At 43.3% G+C, this 19,626-nt stretch overlaps 1 protein-coding gene and 1 pseudogene across 3 annotated transcripts; both read left to right on the top strand.

Moving 5' to 3' along the window:
• The first annotated feature begins 742 nt into the window (after positions 1–742).
• Positions 743–4,538, top strand: LOC148415268 (uncharacterized; annotated as a pseudogene).
• A 5,834-nt stretch (positions 4,539–10,372) lies between these two features.
• On the top strand, positions 10,373–19,052 carry ndufa13 (NADH:ubiquinone oxidoreductase subunit A13). 3 transcript variants are annotated; one of them, XM_088429709.1, is made up of 6 exons: positions 10,373–11,897; positions 16,016–16,094; positions 16,171–16,242; positions 17,325–17,394; positions 17,791–17,900; positions 18,816–19,052. In XM_088429709.1, the coding sequence occupies exons 2-6, from the start codon at positions 16,024–16,026 to the stop codon at positions 18,847–18,849; spliced, it is 357 nt and encodes a 118-aa protein (XP_088285835.1). In that variant the 5' UTR covers positions 10,373–11,897; positions 16,016–16,023; the 3' UTR covers positions 18,850–19,052. The 3 variants fall into 3 exon arrangements, with proteins under 3 accessions (XP_088285835.1, XP_088285833.1, XP_088285834.1); XM_088429707.1 differs by lacking the exon at positions 10,373–11,897 and adding an exon at positions 15,187–15,352; XM_088429708.1 differs by lacking the exons at positions 10,373–11,897; positions 18,816–19,052 and adding an exon at positions 15,189–15,352 and having other exon boundaries at positions 17,791–17,980.
• Positions 19,053–19,626: the final 574 nt, after the last annotated feature.

The raw sequence follows: 19,626 nt of genomic DNA, 5'->3' as shown, positions 1-19,626 counted from the left end.
ATTCTTTCCATTCTTTTGGTAGAGTTTGCTCAGCGAACCGGACACCAGCCCACTGACTCCGCACTATATACTCGAGTTTTCCGTGCTAACGTATTAAAGGGGGTACACAAAACTATCGCTCAGGTGATTGAGAATAACCCCGACCTCCCTGGCGCTACTCATGATCGATGTCTGACTCATTTGAAGTTTTATTTGAGGAAACACGTCAAAAAAAATGACACAAAAGTAGAAAAACGTAAAAATGCTGAATCGCAATTGGCCATGTTACAATCACAAAATTTACAAAATCAAAATGATTCCGAGGTCCAATTTCAAACTCCTTACGTGCATTATACTGGCGAGTGTCATGTGCATCAATCCAGCCCCGTCATTGCGCAGGGTGCTTATTTTTCCTCGTGCAACCCCACATACTAACAGCAGCGCTACAGTGTATTGAATGGCAAGCCACCAAGGGAGACCAATCCCGTTCCAGGGGAATATGTTTTTCTGTGGAAAAATGGGGGATTGGTCTCGTGACTGCCGAGCACGACAGCACCGTCAACAATGGGCCAATAGAGGAAGAGGCAAAGGACAGTATAGGGGCAGGCGACGTGGTGTCTATTGTCAGCAAGCTCCACCTGGAGCTCCGCCCGTAGCTCCACCTCTACAGCCCCCCACCCATTCAGCCGGCGCCACCTGCTGGCCAATACATGCAACCACCGAACCAGCAGTATTTTCTACCACCCGCCGGCCAATACCCACAATGATGGGCCCTGAATCCAATGGCCACAGCTTGCAGGATCCGATGCTCAGCCTGACAGTGGGAGGGACTGTTCTTTGTTACGACAAATTAATATTCTGATACTCGATTTCTACAGTTAATATAAGAGGTTTCGACATCTGCCGTTGTTGCCCCCGCCTCTGCTGACATCTACTGGGCACACATGGACATCGAATCTGAAGGATAGAAAAGGGCAGAGCAATTTTGGACATTATGGCTGCCATGGATTGGACACCTTCACGCTTATGACATGGTTTCTGATTTTATACACTGCACTCTGTACTATGACAGGCGCGGCGACAAGGTTTTTGCGGATTCGTTTAAAAACATCGACGGCAATGTTTTGCAATTGAACATCAAATCAAATTTTATTTGTATAGCCCTAAATCACCGAAGTCTCAACGGGCTTCACAGATGAAAAGCGGTCATGCCGAGACTTCTTTCGAAAGAAGTCGTCATACAGAGACATCTTTTCGGTGTAAGGTACACAACAGCATCCCCTGTCAAAGCTCCCAGAAGGGGAAGGAAAAACTTAAAAACCCCAATTAGGGGAAAAACAGAAACCTCCAGAAGGGACCACAGGTGGGAGGAGCCCCCCTCTAGGCCCACAGGTTGAAGTGGATGCTGCATGTTCCAAATACAGACAAATAGATACACATTACAGACAAGTACAGGTAAAAAATATGGACCGCATATGGACCAACCAAGTGGACCGCAGACTGTCGATCTCTTAACCCGCGCTAGTCAATCATCGCAGAGCCAAATGGGGGCAGTCAAGTCAACCTTCACCATCTAGCTAGCCCCCTCTCCGAGCCAGAAGAAGGGGGCAGGAAAAAAAAAAAAGAAAGCTGCAGACAGGCCCAATTAACTAAATGCTTTTGAGTATAAATGTGTTTTTAGTCGGGATTTAAAGATTTCTACTGAGGTGGCTGCGCGAACTTCCATAGGTAGGGCATTTCATAGTACTGCCGCGCGAATAGAAAACTGCCCTTGATCCCGCGGACTTCTTTTTAGCCCGTGGGGTCGATAGCAAACCGGCATTTTATGACCGAAGTTGTTGGGACGGAACATATGGTGATGCTAAGTCGACGAGATAGGAAGGAACTAAACCGAATAAGATTTTATAAGTAATTAACAAACCGTAGGTATTGGAAGCCAATGCGGGTCAGCTAGAATCTGAGTAATATGATCGAACTTTCTCGTTCTTGTCAATAGTCTCGCTGCTGCATTCTGTACAGACTGCAGGCTTTTGATGCAGGACATGGGAAGCCCAGAAAATAAATGTTACAATAGCCTAGGCGTGACGTAACAAATGCATGAATTAATGTTTCAGCATCGCTAGGAGAAAGAATAGGGCGAATTTTAGCTATATTGCGAAGGTGAAAAAACACCGTCAAATATCGCTGAGATTTTTTGCAAAACTACTTTGGAAAATAGTAGTTATCCAGGTTCAATGTGGTATTCTTAAGTGCTGATGATGAGCAGGGCCAATAATTAACATTTCTGTTTTACTAGGGTTAAGAGGCAGAAAATTGGAAGACATCCATGTGCACTTGCACAGATCTGTTATTTCTAAAGGCATGTACAGTTGGGTATCATCAGCGTAGCAATGAAAACTAACAGCATGTTTACGTATAATATCGCCAAGAGGAATCATGTAGATGTTGAACAGTAAGGGACCAAGTACTGCGGGACACCACATGAGACGGAGAAAGATTCAGAGATCGCATTGCCATAATAGACACTATGCGTCCTTCCCAGGATGTAAGGTCTGAACCAAGAAAGTGGTGATCCATAAGAATATGATGATCAATAGTGTCAAATGCGGCACTAAGGTCAGGCAATAATAATATTGATGAGATGATGGAATCCATGGATAGAGAAGATCATTTGTCACTTTTACAACGACCGTCTCAGTTGGGTGGTTGGCCCTAAAACCTGACTGCAGGAGTTCAAATCTATTGTTATCTATCATGAAATTGCTAAGCTGTTGTGTTACAACTTTCTCAAGAATTTTGGCAATAAAAGGAAGATGTTAGAGAGATTTTCAGCCCGGAAGTAGGTCGAGCATGCAGGACGTCGGCTTTGCTGCATTAACCAGGTGTGTAAGACACTCCATTAATATATTATCTGCATGACTTATTAAATCAGCCATAAGTTCAGGGAATTCATCTAAGAATCCAGAGTATGGACCGGGAGGACGGTAAATAACTCCCACATAGAATGATGGTGAGGAGCTCGAGTGCATAACGAGAGCCTCACATGTCTTGAAGGTGTGATTAGTGCTCATGCTAAGTTTAAGATCAGATTCTGAAATGAGGGCGAGACCTCCCCCTTTTTTACAAGGACGGGCAACGTGTGAGCCCACAAAGTTTGGGGGTGAGGCCTCATTTAATGATAAAAATTCATTTGGCTTTAACCAGGTTTCGCAGAGAGCAAGCACTTTAAGATTGTGATCTGTAATAAGATCATTTACAAGAAGGGCTTTTGAGGGGAGTGACCTAATATTTATGGAGCCGAATTTAAACTAAAATTTTTTCCTGAACTATTCTGAGTCTTCATGTTGTTAGTACTAATACTAACAAGGCCATTCATCTTCAGCAGGTCGGGCCTTCCCCAGAAAGATGGCCAATTATCTACAAACTGGAAACTCTGCTTACCTTAGTAAAGCCGAGCGAATAGTTACGCTAGCAGAGCTGCATGAAAACGAGGACGAATGGAGCTAGGAGCTGTTCAGAGAATCCGCGAATCACTAACTAACGAAGAAAATAAAGGAAAACACCAGACACAGGTCCAACCACGGGTGGTGGTAAAATAGAAAACTAGAAAAGGAAAAAAGAAAAAAAAACGTTCGTCTCTCCAGCTAAGGCTAAAACAGGGACAGCCGGCGATTTATTTGTGGGAAAACCCAGAGTGGCATTCAATGCTTCACTGAGTGATGAACAATTAAAATGGTACATGATGGCTGACCCACCCGACCCTACCGTGTCTCCATGCCACCCGCATATTTCTTTGATGGTGTCTCCCGCACATTCAGCCAGAGATCTTGGCCCTTTTGTCGAGGAATGCGTGATGGCTACCGATTGGCAACCAACGTTGTCCAATACGTTGTTGTACTCTCCATCGCTTGATGCATATTGGATGCAATCTAACGCGTTACACCCATTTTCCATTTTGGAGCATTGCCTATTGGACAGACACCATGGTTGAGAAACAGTTGACAGTGATTTGGCTTCACTTGCATTTGCTGACTTGCCTGACATATTTTGTTCTACAGATCCCACCGAGGTGGGACTCTGCCACGTGACTCCAGTCATGTTCCAAATGACATATGTTCCACAATACCCAATTAAGAAGCAGGGTTTGATTGCCATTTCCGACACTATTGATGGATTGATAAAAGCTGGAGTGTTGTGTAAAATTCCACACTCCCAATACAACACATCAATTTTACCAGTCGAAAAAATAAACACTGGTAAATACCAAATGATATATGATTTGCGTGCCATCAATGCGGCTGTCACCACACCCACTTTACCTATTGCTAATCCCCACTTGGCCCTGTCCCAAATTTCCCCCTCCCACACCCAATTCACTTGCATTGATTTGGCAAATGCCTTTTTCTTCATCCCATTGGATCCAAGCATGCAGAAATATTTTCCGTTCACATGGAATGAGGAATGTTCTTCTTACACTCGTCTTCCACAAAGGTTTTTGTTGTCATCCGGGCTTTTCAACGCCTATTTGAAACAACTTTTGGCTCCTTGCAGCTTCCTGACGGTGTACTGCTGATATAATATGTTGATAAAATATTGCTTGCCGCTCCTTCTGAAATAATGTGCATTGACGCCACCCGCTCACTTTTGGCTCATTTGGCCATGGTGGGCTTGAAGTGTTCAAAAAGAAAGCTTCAAATTGCCCGCCCTCAAGTTTCATTCTTGGGCCGCCTTATTTCACGACAAGGCACGGCCAAGTCTCCTTCTCACAGCACGGTCCAATATGTTACGAGCCAAGCATTTACAATGACAGGAGTGCGACAAAGAAAAATTGAGGCGACACGGGCACAACCAAACATTTTGTTTACACAAGAAGGTACCAATAAGGTTGACGGATTGATAGGAGAACCACGCTTGCACACGACGGGTTGTAGAAGAAAACACACTCAGAAGTGATTTGTATGATACACCAGTAAGCAACCCAGAAATTATTGTGTTCACAGATGGGTGTTGTTTGAAAGGCCCAGAAGGCTTACGATCGGGATTCGCTGTAATTCAATGGACGGGAGACACATTCACAATGCTTGTGGCTGAAAAGTTAACCGGTATCCAATTGGCACAAAGAACCGAAATTGTAGCTGTCAAACCTCCATTTGCCATAGACCAAGGAGTCACGGCAAACATTTACACTGATTCTGCCTATGCTCATGTGGTAATCCACACTGCGCTTGCAGAGTGGCAAAGGAACGATTTTCTCACTGCCATGGGGACTCCATTAATACATCAACAAGACATTTTGGCACTCAGGGACGCACTCATGTTACCTAAGAGTGTAACTGTTATTAAATGCCAAGGGCATTCCAAAGGCACTGACCTCATCACACAGGGAAATGCAGCCGCATACAAAGCAGCAAAAAAGGTGGCCAGTTTTCTCCCAACCTTGCAAATGACAGTGAGGAGGAGCTGAAAGCCAGTGAGGAAATGAGCATTGCCACGGTTAGGGAGTGGCAGCAGCAAGCCAGCCCAGAGGAAAAGAATGCATGGAAGTCGAAGGATGGAATGAAGAATAAGGACGGTGTGTGGACGAAAGATGCTAAGTGTATCCCACCGCAAAAACACGTGAAGTAGCTGATAAGTGAAGCCCATGGACTATGCCACGTGGGAGTAAAAGGAACCTAGAAAAACCTCTCACATCTAACTAGTTCCTATTGTGTTCGTTTTTGTTGAAAGATCGCCCATACCACAACATAGTGAAACAATTTATTTAATCCAGACAGAGTGTACACGAGGCCTCGGGCCAGTCCTGCCACAGGTCAGAGTAGAAAATGGTAACGTTTCACCTTCCACATTCAGTTCTTATACCCTTTTTGGGGCATGTAGTCCCACTGTGGAGTGCAGGTGTGTGTGTATGTGTGTGCGTGCACGTGTGAGCATGTGTGTGTGCGTGTGTGTGGGTGTGTGCGTGGGGATGGTGTCTTCACAAGTCTTTGTTCTTTGGAAGAGGGAGGAAGTCTGAGCACCATAAACCCTGACTGATACCTTCTCTTAACGGCCACAACTGGCCTTTTGTTCCTGGTGGAATGTTGTGTCGGGGGATGTCATTTGTTCCTTTTGGAGGTGATGATTTGTCTTGATTTTTCCTGGGCCAAGACTATATCTGCTTCATACTGACATTATGTCGTCTCAATCTTTATTAGAATAACACAGTTCCATGAACACACTATTTTATTGATACATTGGATTTAAAATATAAGTATTTCCTTTAGAGTGGAAGAGACACTAAGAAGACTTAGAAGCACGTGGTGGCACCCGTTCATGACAACCATTGTTAACAGAGAACTGCAGGACTGCAGTGTATGTTGCAGATTTAATAGTATGCCTGCTACCAAGCCACCCCAGGGGAGTCACGATCCGGAGTTGACTGCCCCTGGTCAGGTGGTGTCGATGGCTTTCACTGACATGATTAAATCAGTGTCAGGATATCAATACTTGCTTGTCATAGTGGACGCAATTCTTTGGGTGGCCTGAGGCGTATCCCTGTAAATCTGAAACAGCAAGTATCGTGGTCAAACACCTAGTCAATCATTATATTCCTTCCCATAGGTTCCCGAAAAAGATAAAATCAGACAATGAAACCCATTTCAAAAACAAACATTTACAAGACGTTGCAAGAACACTGCGATTAAAACATACGTTCGGTTGTATGTACCACCCCCAATCCCAAGGCCACGACAAACACATGAACTGAAACAGAGAAAAATTAGCCAAAGCGTAGGCTTCTTCTAAATTGAATTGGCTAAAAGCACTTCCAATTGCTTAAATGACCGTTTGAATGTCTCTCTTGCCGTTCTTGCCCCAGTCGCCTGACCCCTACTACCATCTCACCGCCACACACATTTACCCTGCAGGCACATTTTTGTAAGAAACACGTAATATGGTAGTTATTGATTTGTTATTTGTAAAGTGTTTTGAACCCCAAAAGGGGTATGTGTCACATCATGGCATGGCGGCGTGAGGCGGTGGAGGGAAAGGGACTCAAAAACGCAGGAGGACGGAGAGGGTATGCTCAAACAAAAATGCTCGTTTAATAATAAAACAAGGCAGGAAAAGCAGTAGACAAAATTGGACAAAGTAGCAAAATAAATGTGAAACGGAATATAACTCACGAGACTTAATTTGGATGACGGGGAAGAATGGAGAGCGAGTAGGAGGGGAAGAACAAACACAGCGGCACAGGGAACACAAATCGAAGATATCGGTGGGGTGAGAGGTGCAATAATCCAACGAAGGCAACAGAGAGACGGTGGTTTAAATACATGAAAACTAATTACAGAAAACACACTACAGCTGGACGGGGACAAGAGGCAGGGGAACCGGATTGGCTAACACATGAGGAGCAGGGACACACGGACAACAGGTGGACGAGATAAAACTAACGAGACTGAGAAAAAGGCAGACGCAGGGAAACCAACACGAATTAGACATTCACAAAATGAGAATTCACAAAATGAACCAAAAACTACTTAAACTAAATCCAAAAACCCGAAAAACCCAGACAGAACATGACAGTATGCTATTTTTTTTATGTGCTTTCTTCGTGTTGGACTCTTTCGAGTCCGAAAGTGGGATTGAAGACTGCATCATAACATATATAGTGAAGACTGCATCATAAGATATTTAGCCATGCTTGTGTGCTGGTTTATAACTCTGTATAATGTTGGCTTAGTAACAGAGTTCACTCTGTTCAAAGCAGCTACATCCAGGTTTTGCTTTGATTGCTGTCCGGGTGGAAAAATACCTAAGCAGTTGCTAAGTTTCAGTTTCATTTTGATAAGTTTTGTTTCGATAAGTTTCGGTAACTACCTGCTAAGAGTAAAAAATGTCACGGTGAGGCATGGCGACTTGAGGCAATGTGGAATGTGGGAAAGGTGGAACCAAAAGGACGCAGGACAGACTGGGATGAAGCTCCAAGGAGGATATTTAATAACAAACAAAAGCAGGGTCGCAATGGACCAAAAATACAAAGTACAACCAAAAACGCTAAACTCAACTTACTGGGGCAACAAGGAACGGTAGGCAGCACGGGAAAGATATGCAACAAGGACCAGTTAGCGCAGAAAATAGACAATGACCCGACAAGAAGCAAATGCAAACTGGGAACTTAAAGACTACACACACTTAACGAGAAGACACGACACCGCTGGGGGAGAGACAAAAGGCAGGGGAAGCTGACTGGAGGAGAAGGAGGGCAGGTAAACAGGCAGGTGGACAAGATCAAACTAACGAGGCAGGGAGGCGAGGCAGACGCGGGGAAGAAACTATAGAAACTAAATGGCTAAACAACCCAAAATCTCTACAACAAAAACCCATAGCCGAACATAACCCAGGCAGAACGTGACATAACCTCCCCCTCAAGGGTGGGATCCCAGACGACCCAGAAAACCAAAAAACCCACTACTAAACAGAAAGACCACGCAGGGCGGGCGGACGGGGGCTCGGAAGAGGGACCCAAAACACCCGATGAAAAAAGAAAAAAAACAAGAAACCCCAAAAGCCCACAAACAGAAATTGTCCAGAATGTCACTGACGCAACACGTGATGCGACCGGGAGCGCAAACTCAGTCAGGGCGTCAGGCATAATGAGGCCGACAGGCTAGTCAGGTGGGCGTCCCGGTACAGTGTATTTTCCTTACACTGTAGGTAAATAAATTTAAAAAAAAAACATTTGAAGTCTACCCCCAGACTGGATAAATGACAGACTACACAAACTCACACTTATGCCTATAACCCGGCTACATCCTTAAGCCTTAAGTACAGCTCTAACGCTGACTTCCAGTCCTGTGTCTGCTGAATTCCATTTCGCTGGACGTATTCCTGAATTGGATCATAGCATGAGTCAAGTCCTTGCCTCCTCATCACAACGTCTCGTTTAACACGTAACTTGTATTTGAGTTGAAGAACTTGCCACATGGTCCGATAACCGAACAGTTGTCCAGGACCTTGCATCTCGGTCAAAACGGCACGCCTGACCTCACGGAGAGAAGTGTCACGGGGGCGCATGGCGGGTGTGACGGCCGGCGTGGTTGCGGAGGAGGAGGACCCAAAAGCAGGAGGACGTAGAGATACGGGCTTGATGTAATTCATATTTATTAACTAAACGTACGGGAACAAAAGCAGGAAAAAACAGGATGGCAAAAACACGAACTAAGGGCGCAGGCAGGCTGGCAGAACAGAAAACAAACATGACAGGCAGGCTAGCAGGAAAACATGGGGCTAGGAAAATGCAACAGAGACCATAAGACAAGACATGACATGATAAGACAAGACATGACATGACAAGACAATTATCCGACAAGGGCTGTAACAGAAGCTAGGTTTAAATACATTCACAAACTAATCAGAAACGCACGGCAGCTGGGCAGGAACAATAGGCAAGGGGAGCGGATTGGAGGACACGAGGGGTAGGTAACGCGGACAGGAGGACTAAATCAGAACTAACGCAGGGAGACACGAGAGGAGCAGAAACAGGAACTATATACGTAAACAGAAAGGAACAGAACCCCTCAAAATAAACCCACAACCCAAAATCCAACAAACCATGACAAGAAGAATAGTTTTGCTGTCTGTAAAGCCCAAGTTTTTTCAATTGAGTCTTCAGCGTGCGCATACTTATGATGATGCTATGATAAGTCCTCATCATATTCAGTATGACGTCATACATATGTCTTCAGTGGTCCCCAACCCCCGGTCCACGGACCACTGGTAACGGGCTGCGTGGGCTGCACACGAAATAATGTTTTGGAGATGAACGAACGAGGCGAACAAGCGTGTATTGTAGTCAATGGAGTTCGCATGACTGGCCGCGAATGCACGTCGGGCGACACGATAGACGCGCATGGAGCGACGCAAATGGCCGCGCGCGGTCACGAGAAGCGAAATTTCGCCTTTCGCATGAAGTTATTTTTTATTTACTTTTTCCGCGTTTCGAGTCGCCACAGCCAATCAACTTCGGGAACATTCAACGGCTCACGCAGGAGGCAGGAATGAATCATGGCGACCGCTTTGCGGTCTCGGGGAGCGATCAAACACGGCAGGCCGAGCTTTTAATACGAAACAGAGCCAAGCAAGAGCCCTCACCTGGCTTGTCGAAAGGCAGAAGTGAGAACTTGGGACAACTGGTATGTGCAGCGTTTGCTTCACTTAACAGCTGCTGAACCGTAGTTACTGTGCTGAGCTGACTATAGCGCAGCATTGTCAGCACAATATTTAGCACGGTGTGGCGGACACTAGGCCCATGTCTCTCACTCAGTGGGCATGTTGCTATGATCCTTTGATGCTTTGAACCTGTTGGCTTTGTCTTTGATGTTTTGGACTTTGTTGTATCAGTTTTGTGATGGCATGCGAAAAGTAAAGATCTCCACTAGCACAGCAACGTGTGGTTTCTTCGCCTTGCCACATTGGTGACCCCAGACGTGAGAATGGGTGACCCCGGATGAGTCATCTTGCCACATTATTATCCCAGACGTTAGAAAGTTTCGTCAGGCTTTTGGAGATGTAGTCTCGCCACATGGGTGACCCCGGACGTCAGAATGTTTCAGCGAGGAATCACCGCAGAAGCCCCACATCATGGCATCCCTCCACCAGCCTACTACACGTCAGGTAATGCAGCAAGCTGGTACCAGGTCAGCCAGCCAGCACCCCGACAAGGGTCCTCTCATCCGTCGCCCAGTCCCTTGGCGCACCAGGGATCGAGCCAGCCAGCAACAGGCTGGTACAGGCGCTGGTGAGAACGGCTGTGCAGTCCAATTTCGGAGTCCCTGGCCGTCGACTGGGATCTTCCAGCCGGGCGGCCTCATCTACTACTGATGAGGCCGTCCGGCCTCAGCAGTAGGCCTCCGGCCACCATCATTCGGCTGCCCCTCCGATTCACCATGCCCGCAGGTATGGTCCGAGTATACATCGAAGCAGGTCATCTGGTGTGGGTGCCGCAGCAGGTTCAGGCCCAGGCACAAACTGGGACGCAGCCGCGACTGGCCGTCCCTCGGAAGCCCACTGTGCCTACCAGCATGCAGGTCAGCACTGCCACTCCGGCTCCTGCGGAACTTCAGAACATCCCTTTGCCAACGCTACCTCGTGGTTTTCACGCTGAGCGTCTCACCCTTACTACTGTCGCACCTGGGCCCCTGGTGTCACATACACCACCCAGGACCGGACTGTGACTCAGGGTGCCAGACTGGTGAATACCCTGTGGGGTTTTCCGTTATGCCTTTCTGGGTGTTCGGGGGGGAGCTGTGTGGCGGACACTAGGACCATGTCTCTCACCCAGTAGGCATGTTGCTATGATCCTTTGATGCTTTAAACCTATTGGCTTTGTTTTTGCGTTTTGGACTTTGTTGTATCAGTTTTGTGATGGCTGCGAAGAGTAAAGATCTCCACTAGCACAGCAACGTGTGGTTTCTTCGCCTCGCCACAACGGTCTCGGCCACTCGATTGCGACATTGAAACTTTTATTTTTTGCTAGGCGAGTATTGCCGCAAAGAATAAAGGTGCTGTCGGTGAAAATATTGGCTCTGTCACATCCCAGAAAGGTGAAAGTTCTCAGCAATGCTCTTCTTTCCGGATTGTTAAGAAGTTTCTGATTATAGTTAACGATTTCGTGTTTGAATTGTTTCTGTTATTACTATTTACGCCTGGACATGTTTCTCCTATGGTCATGTGATCTTCCTAGCAACCGCCTAGCAACCAATCACAAGTTGTGTTTCATTCCTCCACTACCAATCAGGACTCTGTTTACTCTATCATAGGTTGTTTTGCTCTTTCAGTCGGCAGGTATCGTTGTAACGGACAGTCATTTTTATGCTTTCATCTCATTCTGTGGATATCACCTTCCTTTCATTATTATTCCGTGCGTCCATGAGAATGTAAGTACAGTTTGAATATGTTGTCCGTTCGTGGTTTGGATACATGTTTACGTTTGCACTGTTTCACTTAGTCCATTAATATCTAAGTTGTTATTGCATCTAAGTTTGGTATAATTGCTAAAGGCGAATATACCGTAATTTTCATACTTCACTTTTAGTATTCACGTAGTGACGTCACCGCCCACTCAAATCTATTCGGTTCCATTAACCCTTTCCTACCTAACGCACATTTTGAACGATTGGGTTGAATTCATTTTCCTAATATTGTACGGTATGTTTGCCTGTGTTGTTTATGTTATTCTAATCTAATATAGAGTAATGTGAGCATATGATGTAACATATTGTACAATGTTAGTTATGTTAGTTATCATTGTTTAGTGAATGTTCTCTGCTCTCCTTTGCAGAGACCACACACACACACACACACACACACACACACAACACACAGACACACACAAACATAGACACACACGCACGCACCAACCCAGATAAATAAATAGAACATTATATACAAATAAAGAGTGGCATGAGAGTGACCCAGATGATCTGATCTTCTCACAATTTCACACATTGGATGAAAATATTCTCCTGAATATATCGACAAAAATATATTCCAGTTTAAAGCTTGCGCCACCTAGTGGCTGCAAAAGTCATTAGTCGAAAGATTACAGTCAATCCTGTTTGGTTTGACCTACAGCTATGAAACTTTGTAGGCAAAAATGAAGGACTGTAAGACCTACAAAAGAGTCAATAGAAGTGATGTGCTAGGATGTACAGAAAAATTGTTATGAATTTTTTTAATGTGCAGTTTTGTCCCATTCTTAGACATTAGCTGGTCTCAAACTAGTGCCTTTTTCTTTTAAACGATTCACCCCATTACCTTCAACTTTGGCATGAATCATTATCCAACGGAGGGGCACACATAGTCCAAATATCGTGAAGATCTCTTGACATAAAAGATGGGGACGGAGCTTCAAATTATGTTTAATATTTCCTTCGCCAAGAGTGACAAAAATCTTAATAACTGAGCTATGACAGCTTCAAACCATCTGAAACTTTCCTGGGACTTTAAAAGTCATGCAATAATACAGCTATGAGATAAACTTTCAAATCATTTACAGCGCCACCCAGTGGCGGACAAAAATCTTATTTTTTATACTTTTATGTACTGTGAAATGCCTGTTTGACTAAATGAACTCAAAAATGGTCAGAAAAGCTATGACACATTGGAACATTAAGGTTCTCAACTTTTATGACTTTTCATTAAAGGGCGTGGCCTCTATGCCAACTCAAAATCCGATGTCTCGAGAAAACGGTAAAAGTTGCTGTAATTGGACCTAGACGATCTTATATTTTTAAAACTTCGTATATGGGATGGGAGTCCAATGTGAAACACACCTACAAGCCTATTTTTTATCATAGTACGAGCGCCACCTAGTGGCAGTAAAAAACATAGCAAATCCTTAATGTTTTTATGTACTCTGCTGAGCCCCTTGAAGTGATATCCCTTAAATGTTTTCTGAAAAGCCAGTGGCCATGCCTTATGCCCTCCACAAATCAGTACGATGTTTCGACAGTGGGTGTGGCCTATATGGCATTGTAAGTCACAAAATTGGAACAATAAAAGCTGCAGTAACTCCACCCACATTGTCCCACCTTGTCTAAATTTTACATATTTGGTAAGAGTCCTGCACTGAAGTCATCTACAACTACTTTTTCATCGTTCATAGTCCTTGTTCATACCCCGACCTGTTCATACCCCAACGTGCACAGGTCTGAGAGGGCCCTTTATAGCTGCTTGCGGCTCTAGTTTTTAAATTGCGTTTTTCTTTTTGTTATTTTGTTTTAACTTTTGAAATGCATTTTTCTTTGTTTCATTTCTCGAAATGTTGCGTGCGTTTGTGAAAATGTTGCGTGCATTTTGAATTTTGTAAAAAAGTTATTTCTTTTCTTTTTTTGCATTGTTTTTGAATTGCGTTTTTCTTTTTTTGTTTTGTTTTGTCTTTTGAAATGCATTTTCTTTCTTTGTTTTGTTTCTCAAAATGTTGCGTGCGTTTAGACTTTTGGAAAAAGTCTTTTCTTTTCTTTTTTGCGTTTGGTTTTTGAATTGGGTTTTTCTTTCTTTGTTTTGTTTCTCGAAATGTTGCGTGCGTTTGTGAAAATGTTGCGTGCGTTCCAACTTTTGTAAAAAGTTTTTTCTTTTCTAATTTTGCGTTTCTTTTTTAAAATGCGTTTTTCTTTTTGTTTTGTCCTTTGAAATGCGTTTTTCTTTCTTTGTTTTGTTTCGTATTTTGTGTTTTTCTTTTTTAAATTTGCTTCGATATTTGTTTTTTTCATTTGCACTTCAGGGCCACCGTACGGCACGGCTATCGGAGGCTTACACTTACAAGACATCTTGCGCATCCATACAACTGCCATAGAGCCAGACCTTATTTTACATGAGTCCCGCATTTGTTGATACGACTATTACTTGTTAATTTCTCTGTTATTGTGTTTAAAAATACTATAAATATTCAACTGACATGGTGAGATTTTTTTTTTGTTTCAAATGTAATTTGCACCCAAGAGTACAATTACTTCTGTTCAACTGTTACAAAAACGTTAAAGTGTTAAAGTGAAGTTAAGTGAATATTCAATTTCAATATTTAATGTCTATTCAATTTTTATATGCTTGTTTCAAATTAACCAAAACACATGCTTAAGATAGCTGAAATGAAAATAAAAATGTTAAACACAGAACGGAAATGTATCTAAATTAATTGCTGTTATATGTAAAGAACGCCCGCCAAGGTTGGCCCCCCTACATTTTTAACACACTAAATCTTAGCCCCCTTAGCAAAAAGTTTGAACACCCCTGCTCGATGCGGTTTCATACAGACGCGACTTTATTAAATAAACAACGACGACGAGGGGGCGTCCATGCTGATTTAAATTAGCCGGTTACATGTAGACAAGGCCCAAACAGAGCAGGGTAATCACTCCGGTTTTACGACGCGCCCATCGAATTTTGACTAGCGAGGTTGACAGATAAACTAAACGCATGAAACGCCGCGTTTCTGACGACATTGAGGGCCTGAGCAAGTTTGATTGGCTAAAGAAACAACTAGTATAATTTTACTTACATGCAGCAGTGTTGAAAAAAAAAAAACTAAAGATAAAATAAACTGTGGTCGTATTTAGAATTTGGCAGTCCGTTATTTTCTCATATCCACCAATCTGGACAGCCAAATGCAGCGGTAGTTTTCAATGCAGTCATGCGATGGCGCCCGTGTACCTGTCATTTTGTTGTAGTCGCAAAAAGAAGAAGAGTTGCTTTGAGTGACATTGCGCTCGGTGTTTTGGCCGGTGGTGGCTGCGCAAGATGGCGAGCTCCAAGGTGAAGCAGGACATGCCTCCGCCGGGAGGCTATGCCGCTTTCGACTACAAGAGGAATCTACCCAAAAGAGGACTCTCGGGTACATGTGGCACACTCGTATATCGCTAAACACAAAGCGCCTCGACTGTCTTTTCTTCATTTGGCTCATTGCTAATGCTAACAGGCGACGGTTTCGTTAAGACAGTCTTGTCTAGAACCTTTCAAAGATTGCTGTTACTTTAAACATTTCATTCTTACCGAAATATTTCTCGCCTTGCTAATGGTTAGGAATCGTAGACCTAAGTCAGTGATTCTTACGCATTTCATGCAAAGAAGAACCTCACATCAAATACGCCTTTTTTTTAACTTAGTAATTAGAGCATTTTTTAATTTAGGAAAACATGATTTTAAAGAGTGTGTGCCACTACGTTTGTAACTGTATCCCTGCCGTTTTCCATCAACAAATCCAGATAATAGATCGTGAAACAGCATTTTTGTTTCTAGCACGTATGTCGGAAAATGGTGGTACTAATCATGTATAGCCTTATAAACCGCAACAAAATAAAGGTTTACAACGTCTTGCAAATAAGTCAATAAAACATGAATTTGCCAAATGTTGCTTCGTGTTTCAATTCCTTTGCTATTATTTTGGAAAATAAAACTGCACTGTTCCTGTCATAGCATCAAAAAACCCGTATTTGCGGTTAAACCTTGTTCAAATTTGACGTGCCTCCCATCTAAGTGATTATTACCAACTCAACAGGTTATAGCATGTTTGGCATTGGCATTGGCCTCATGGTGTACGGCTACTGGAGAATTTTCAAGTGGAACCGGGAGAGGAAGTAAGACTATTTGTTTCTTCGCGTTTATTTGCTAGCGCACTTACGTCTAAACGTCATCCCAATTTGTGTTCCACAGGCGTTTGCAGATCGAGGAATTGGAAGCCAGGATAGCAATGATGCCACTCATGCAGGCAGAGGAAGACCGCAGGTGACATAAAAAATACAAATGCGCTCGGCCACGCTTACACATGCACCTCTCTTCTCTTTTATGGTATGCTCGGGCACAGTTTCGTGTCCCAATTACAAAAAAACATGGAGTAAAAGTGGATGATGATCTTAAATTTGGCAACCAAATTAAAGCTGTGGTGCAATCAAGCGTTGTTCAGTTGAGGCAGCTAGCAAAAATTAAACAAGTCCTGCAAAGAAAACATTTTGAAACAGTAATTTATGCCTTTGTGACCACTCGATTGGATTACTGCAATGCACTTTATTTGGGGGTTAGTGGGTCCTTCATTAGTTTCCTGCAACTGGCTCAAAATGGTGCTGCATGGCTCTTAACTGACGCATATGAGCATATTTCACAGATTTAAGCTTCACTCCACTGGCTGCCTGTCCTTCTTAGTATTTGTTTTAAAATACTCTTATTTGCTTTTAAAGCCTTGAATGGCCTTGCCCCACCTTACTTAGCTGAGCTGCTGCACCCGCATTCCCCTAGCCATTCTCACAGGTCAGCTGACCAGCTGCTCCTGAGAGTGTCTAAAACTAGGCTTTAGCTCAGAGGCGATCGAGCATTCGTTGTCACAACTCCAAAACTTTGGAATGATCTGCCGCTGCATGCTAGACAGCCCTTCTCTTTGTTTTTAAAACTCTTCTTAAAACCCACCTTTTCTCTATGGCTTTCGACACCTTGTAAAGTATTGACAGATTGTACTTGATCGTATTTTACTTGATTTTACTGTTTTATTTTGTTTTTATTGTGTTTCCTATTTATTGTGTTTTATTTTTCTTGTACTGCACGTTGGAAACCTTGCGTTTATTTAATTGTGCTATATAAATAAAGTGGACTGGTTTGGAAAACAAACAAAAAACAGTCTGTGGGAGGTCTTGTAAACAAATCACAACTATAATGTGTTATATCAAATATCAAGATTGGGTCTGGAATGTATCCCGGCCACAAACTCGAGTTGATTGTATGTGGTTCTGGTTATATTTCCTCCAATAATGGTCATTTTCCTCAAAATACACATTGCTCACAGTTCTCTCTTTTAACTGTGCTCTTATCTATGGCAGGAACTTGAGGATGCTTAGGGAAAATTTAGAGGAGGAGGCAATTCTCATGAAAGATGTTCCTGGTTGGAAGGTAAGACGAAAAACACCTTTCTTGTAAATTTCCATAGAGCTAGTCTGAATAGCAGAAATATTGATTTGAATTTCAAACACAAGTAAAAAGTGCAGTGTTCCCAAGTTCAGCAGAATCTCTTAGAAACAATTCTTGAATTCCCTGAAGTTTATACATTTTCAAAAAAAAAAAAAAAAGTCGATAGCAATGTTCCCCAAAACAGATTATGGGCACGGCCGCCGATAACGAGCATGTCCTTATTGCTCCATATCGACCCAACAAGTCGAAATGTGTTATAAGTAGCAGAAATAGAACTGCTGTGTTCATGTGAGTGTGACCGGGTTGCTTGTCGACAAGGCATGTATGACTTATATCTTGTTGCGCTTTTGATGGACATTGGTGGCGGTGGTCCTCCAGGTGGGAGAAAGCGTTTATCACACGGACCGCTGGGTGGCCCCCCTGTCCGAGGAGCTCTTCAACCTCAGGCCGCGGGAAGAGTTCTTGCACAAGCGGTTTGGCTTCCTGTGGTACGTGTAAATGAGGTGCTTGCCTGGTCATCATCCATTTTGTAAATGTTGACTATTAAAGATGTTCTTTGTGTTCACCACTTGATGGTGTCTTGCGCCTGTTTGTCACCAAACCACATTTCAGGCACAGGAAATTGAAGGCATTGAAATCATCACAAGTTTGCTCATGTCAACACTTTTGAGGATGCTTTATTCATATTTTAATTAGATGCAAAATATGAAGACTATATGACCTATGTAAAACCTATGATCTATAAAAAAATTCTAATCAAATACTCACAATCATGTAGTGATTGCCACAGGGGTAATTTCAAGTGTGTCAGTAGCACACACCCAGTTGTTGACAAAAATAGACTAAAACAGCGTTCCCAAATCTTATCTGCGCCACGGACCGGTTTAGTATCAGAAAATATTTTCATGGATCGGTAGGGTTATGCTTAGACATATCTTCAAAATTAAGGTACGCAAACTACAAAACAAATATTAAGTAAATAAAAAAATACAAGTCACCATAACGCTGAATCAATGAGAGCCCTGAGCTTGTTTCTCTGCAACGAGACAGTCCCATCTAGGATTGATGGGAGAAAATGGGTGTTGCTTATGTCCAGTCTACGCTGTAATTCTGCTGTGATGGCAGAAAACCCCGCTTCACACAGACATGTCGTCAGAAATGGCAACAGGGTTTTCAGTGCTGTTGTGGCAATCTCTTGCACAGCAAATGTCTTTAGTCGTGGGAAGGATCAATTCTTCACCAAGAGTGAATGGCTTCTTAGCCTTAGCAAAACGATTAGCCACTAAGTATGATGCTCTCAGTGCGCTTGCATTTGTTGTTGTGGACGTCCTCAGTATTGCTGCTTTCCATATTGCTCTTGCTTTTTTCCTTCAAAATACAAAAAGGCTTGTTTTTTAAAACAGGGTGCTTGGTCTCCAAATGGCGAAGCAGTTTTGAAGGATTCATCGCCTAATTGGAGAGCCGGTCGCCGCACGATACACTGAGCGGGTTTGGAGCATGAGAATCACCTGTCACTATAAATCCATATTTTAAGCAGTGGTTGGCCGTCAGGGCCAGCAAGGCCTTCTCTGCTGGTGTAATATAACCTAACATTATTATCATAATAAACTAATAATTATTAAAACGATAATGAAAGTCAATTTCATTTCAAATGCATTTTTACTAAATATATACAGTATACAGTATATTCTTTATTTATGAAATTATTCTCCATATTCTGTTCTTTTTGTGTCATATCTATTTGGTTATGGTCCTAGTGTTGTAGTTTTAAGTTTTTAGCCAATTAGAATTCAGCTAAGCTGTGTCGCCAGGCTGTATGTATTTGCCTTGGCCAGAAGCCAAGGGATTCATATCAACACGGCGCAGGCTTCTGTGCAAGTGCAGATGGACATCTGAGCGGCCCGTATAACTTAATAGACAGCTGTAATAGCCAACCAAGTCATAAGATCACCATCTGGAGGCCTCACGTTGAACGTGACGTGAGTGGATACTCACTCAGGAAGGCGGTGCAATGCTCAACAAGCAAGCTACGCGATGTTGACAAACTAATTGACAAACTTCAATTATTTATCCAAGGTAGCAACGAGACACCAAAGCACGGCTGGACACACGCGCCACTGTGCTTTTAAAGACCTATGGGGACCCTGAGTGGATACACAGTATTGTACGTCTCATTTGGAAGGTAAAGAGAGCTCCTCAATGCGCTATGGTGCT

This window comes from Hippichthys cyanospilos, chromosome 12, assembly GCF_059441005.1.
Source record: "Hippichthys cyanospilos isolate Australia breed blue-spotted pipefish chromosome 12, RoL_Hcya_1.0, whole genome shotgun sequence".
Classification (NCBI taxonomy): domain Eukaryota; kingdom Metazoa; phylum Chordata; class Actinopteri; order Syngnathiformes; family Syngnathidae; genus Hippichthys; species Hippichthys cyanospilos.
The sequence above is the reverse complement of the archived record's forward strand: the minus strand, read 5'-3'. Positions and strand labels throughout refer to the sequence as shown.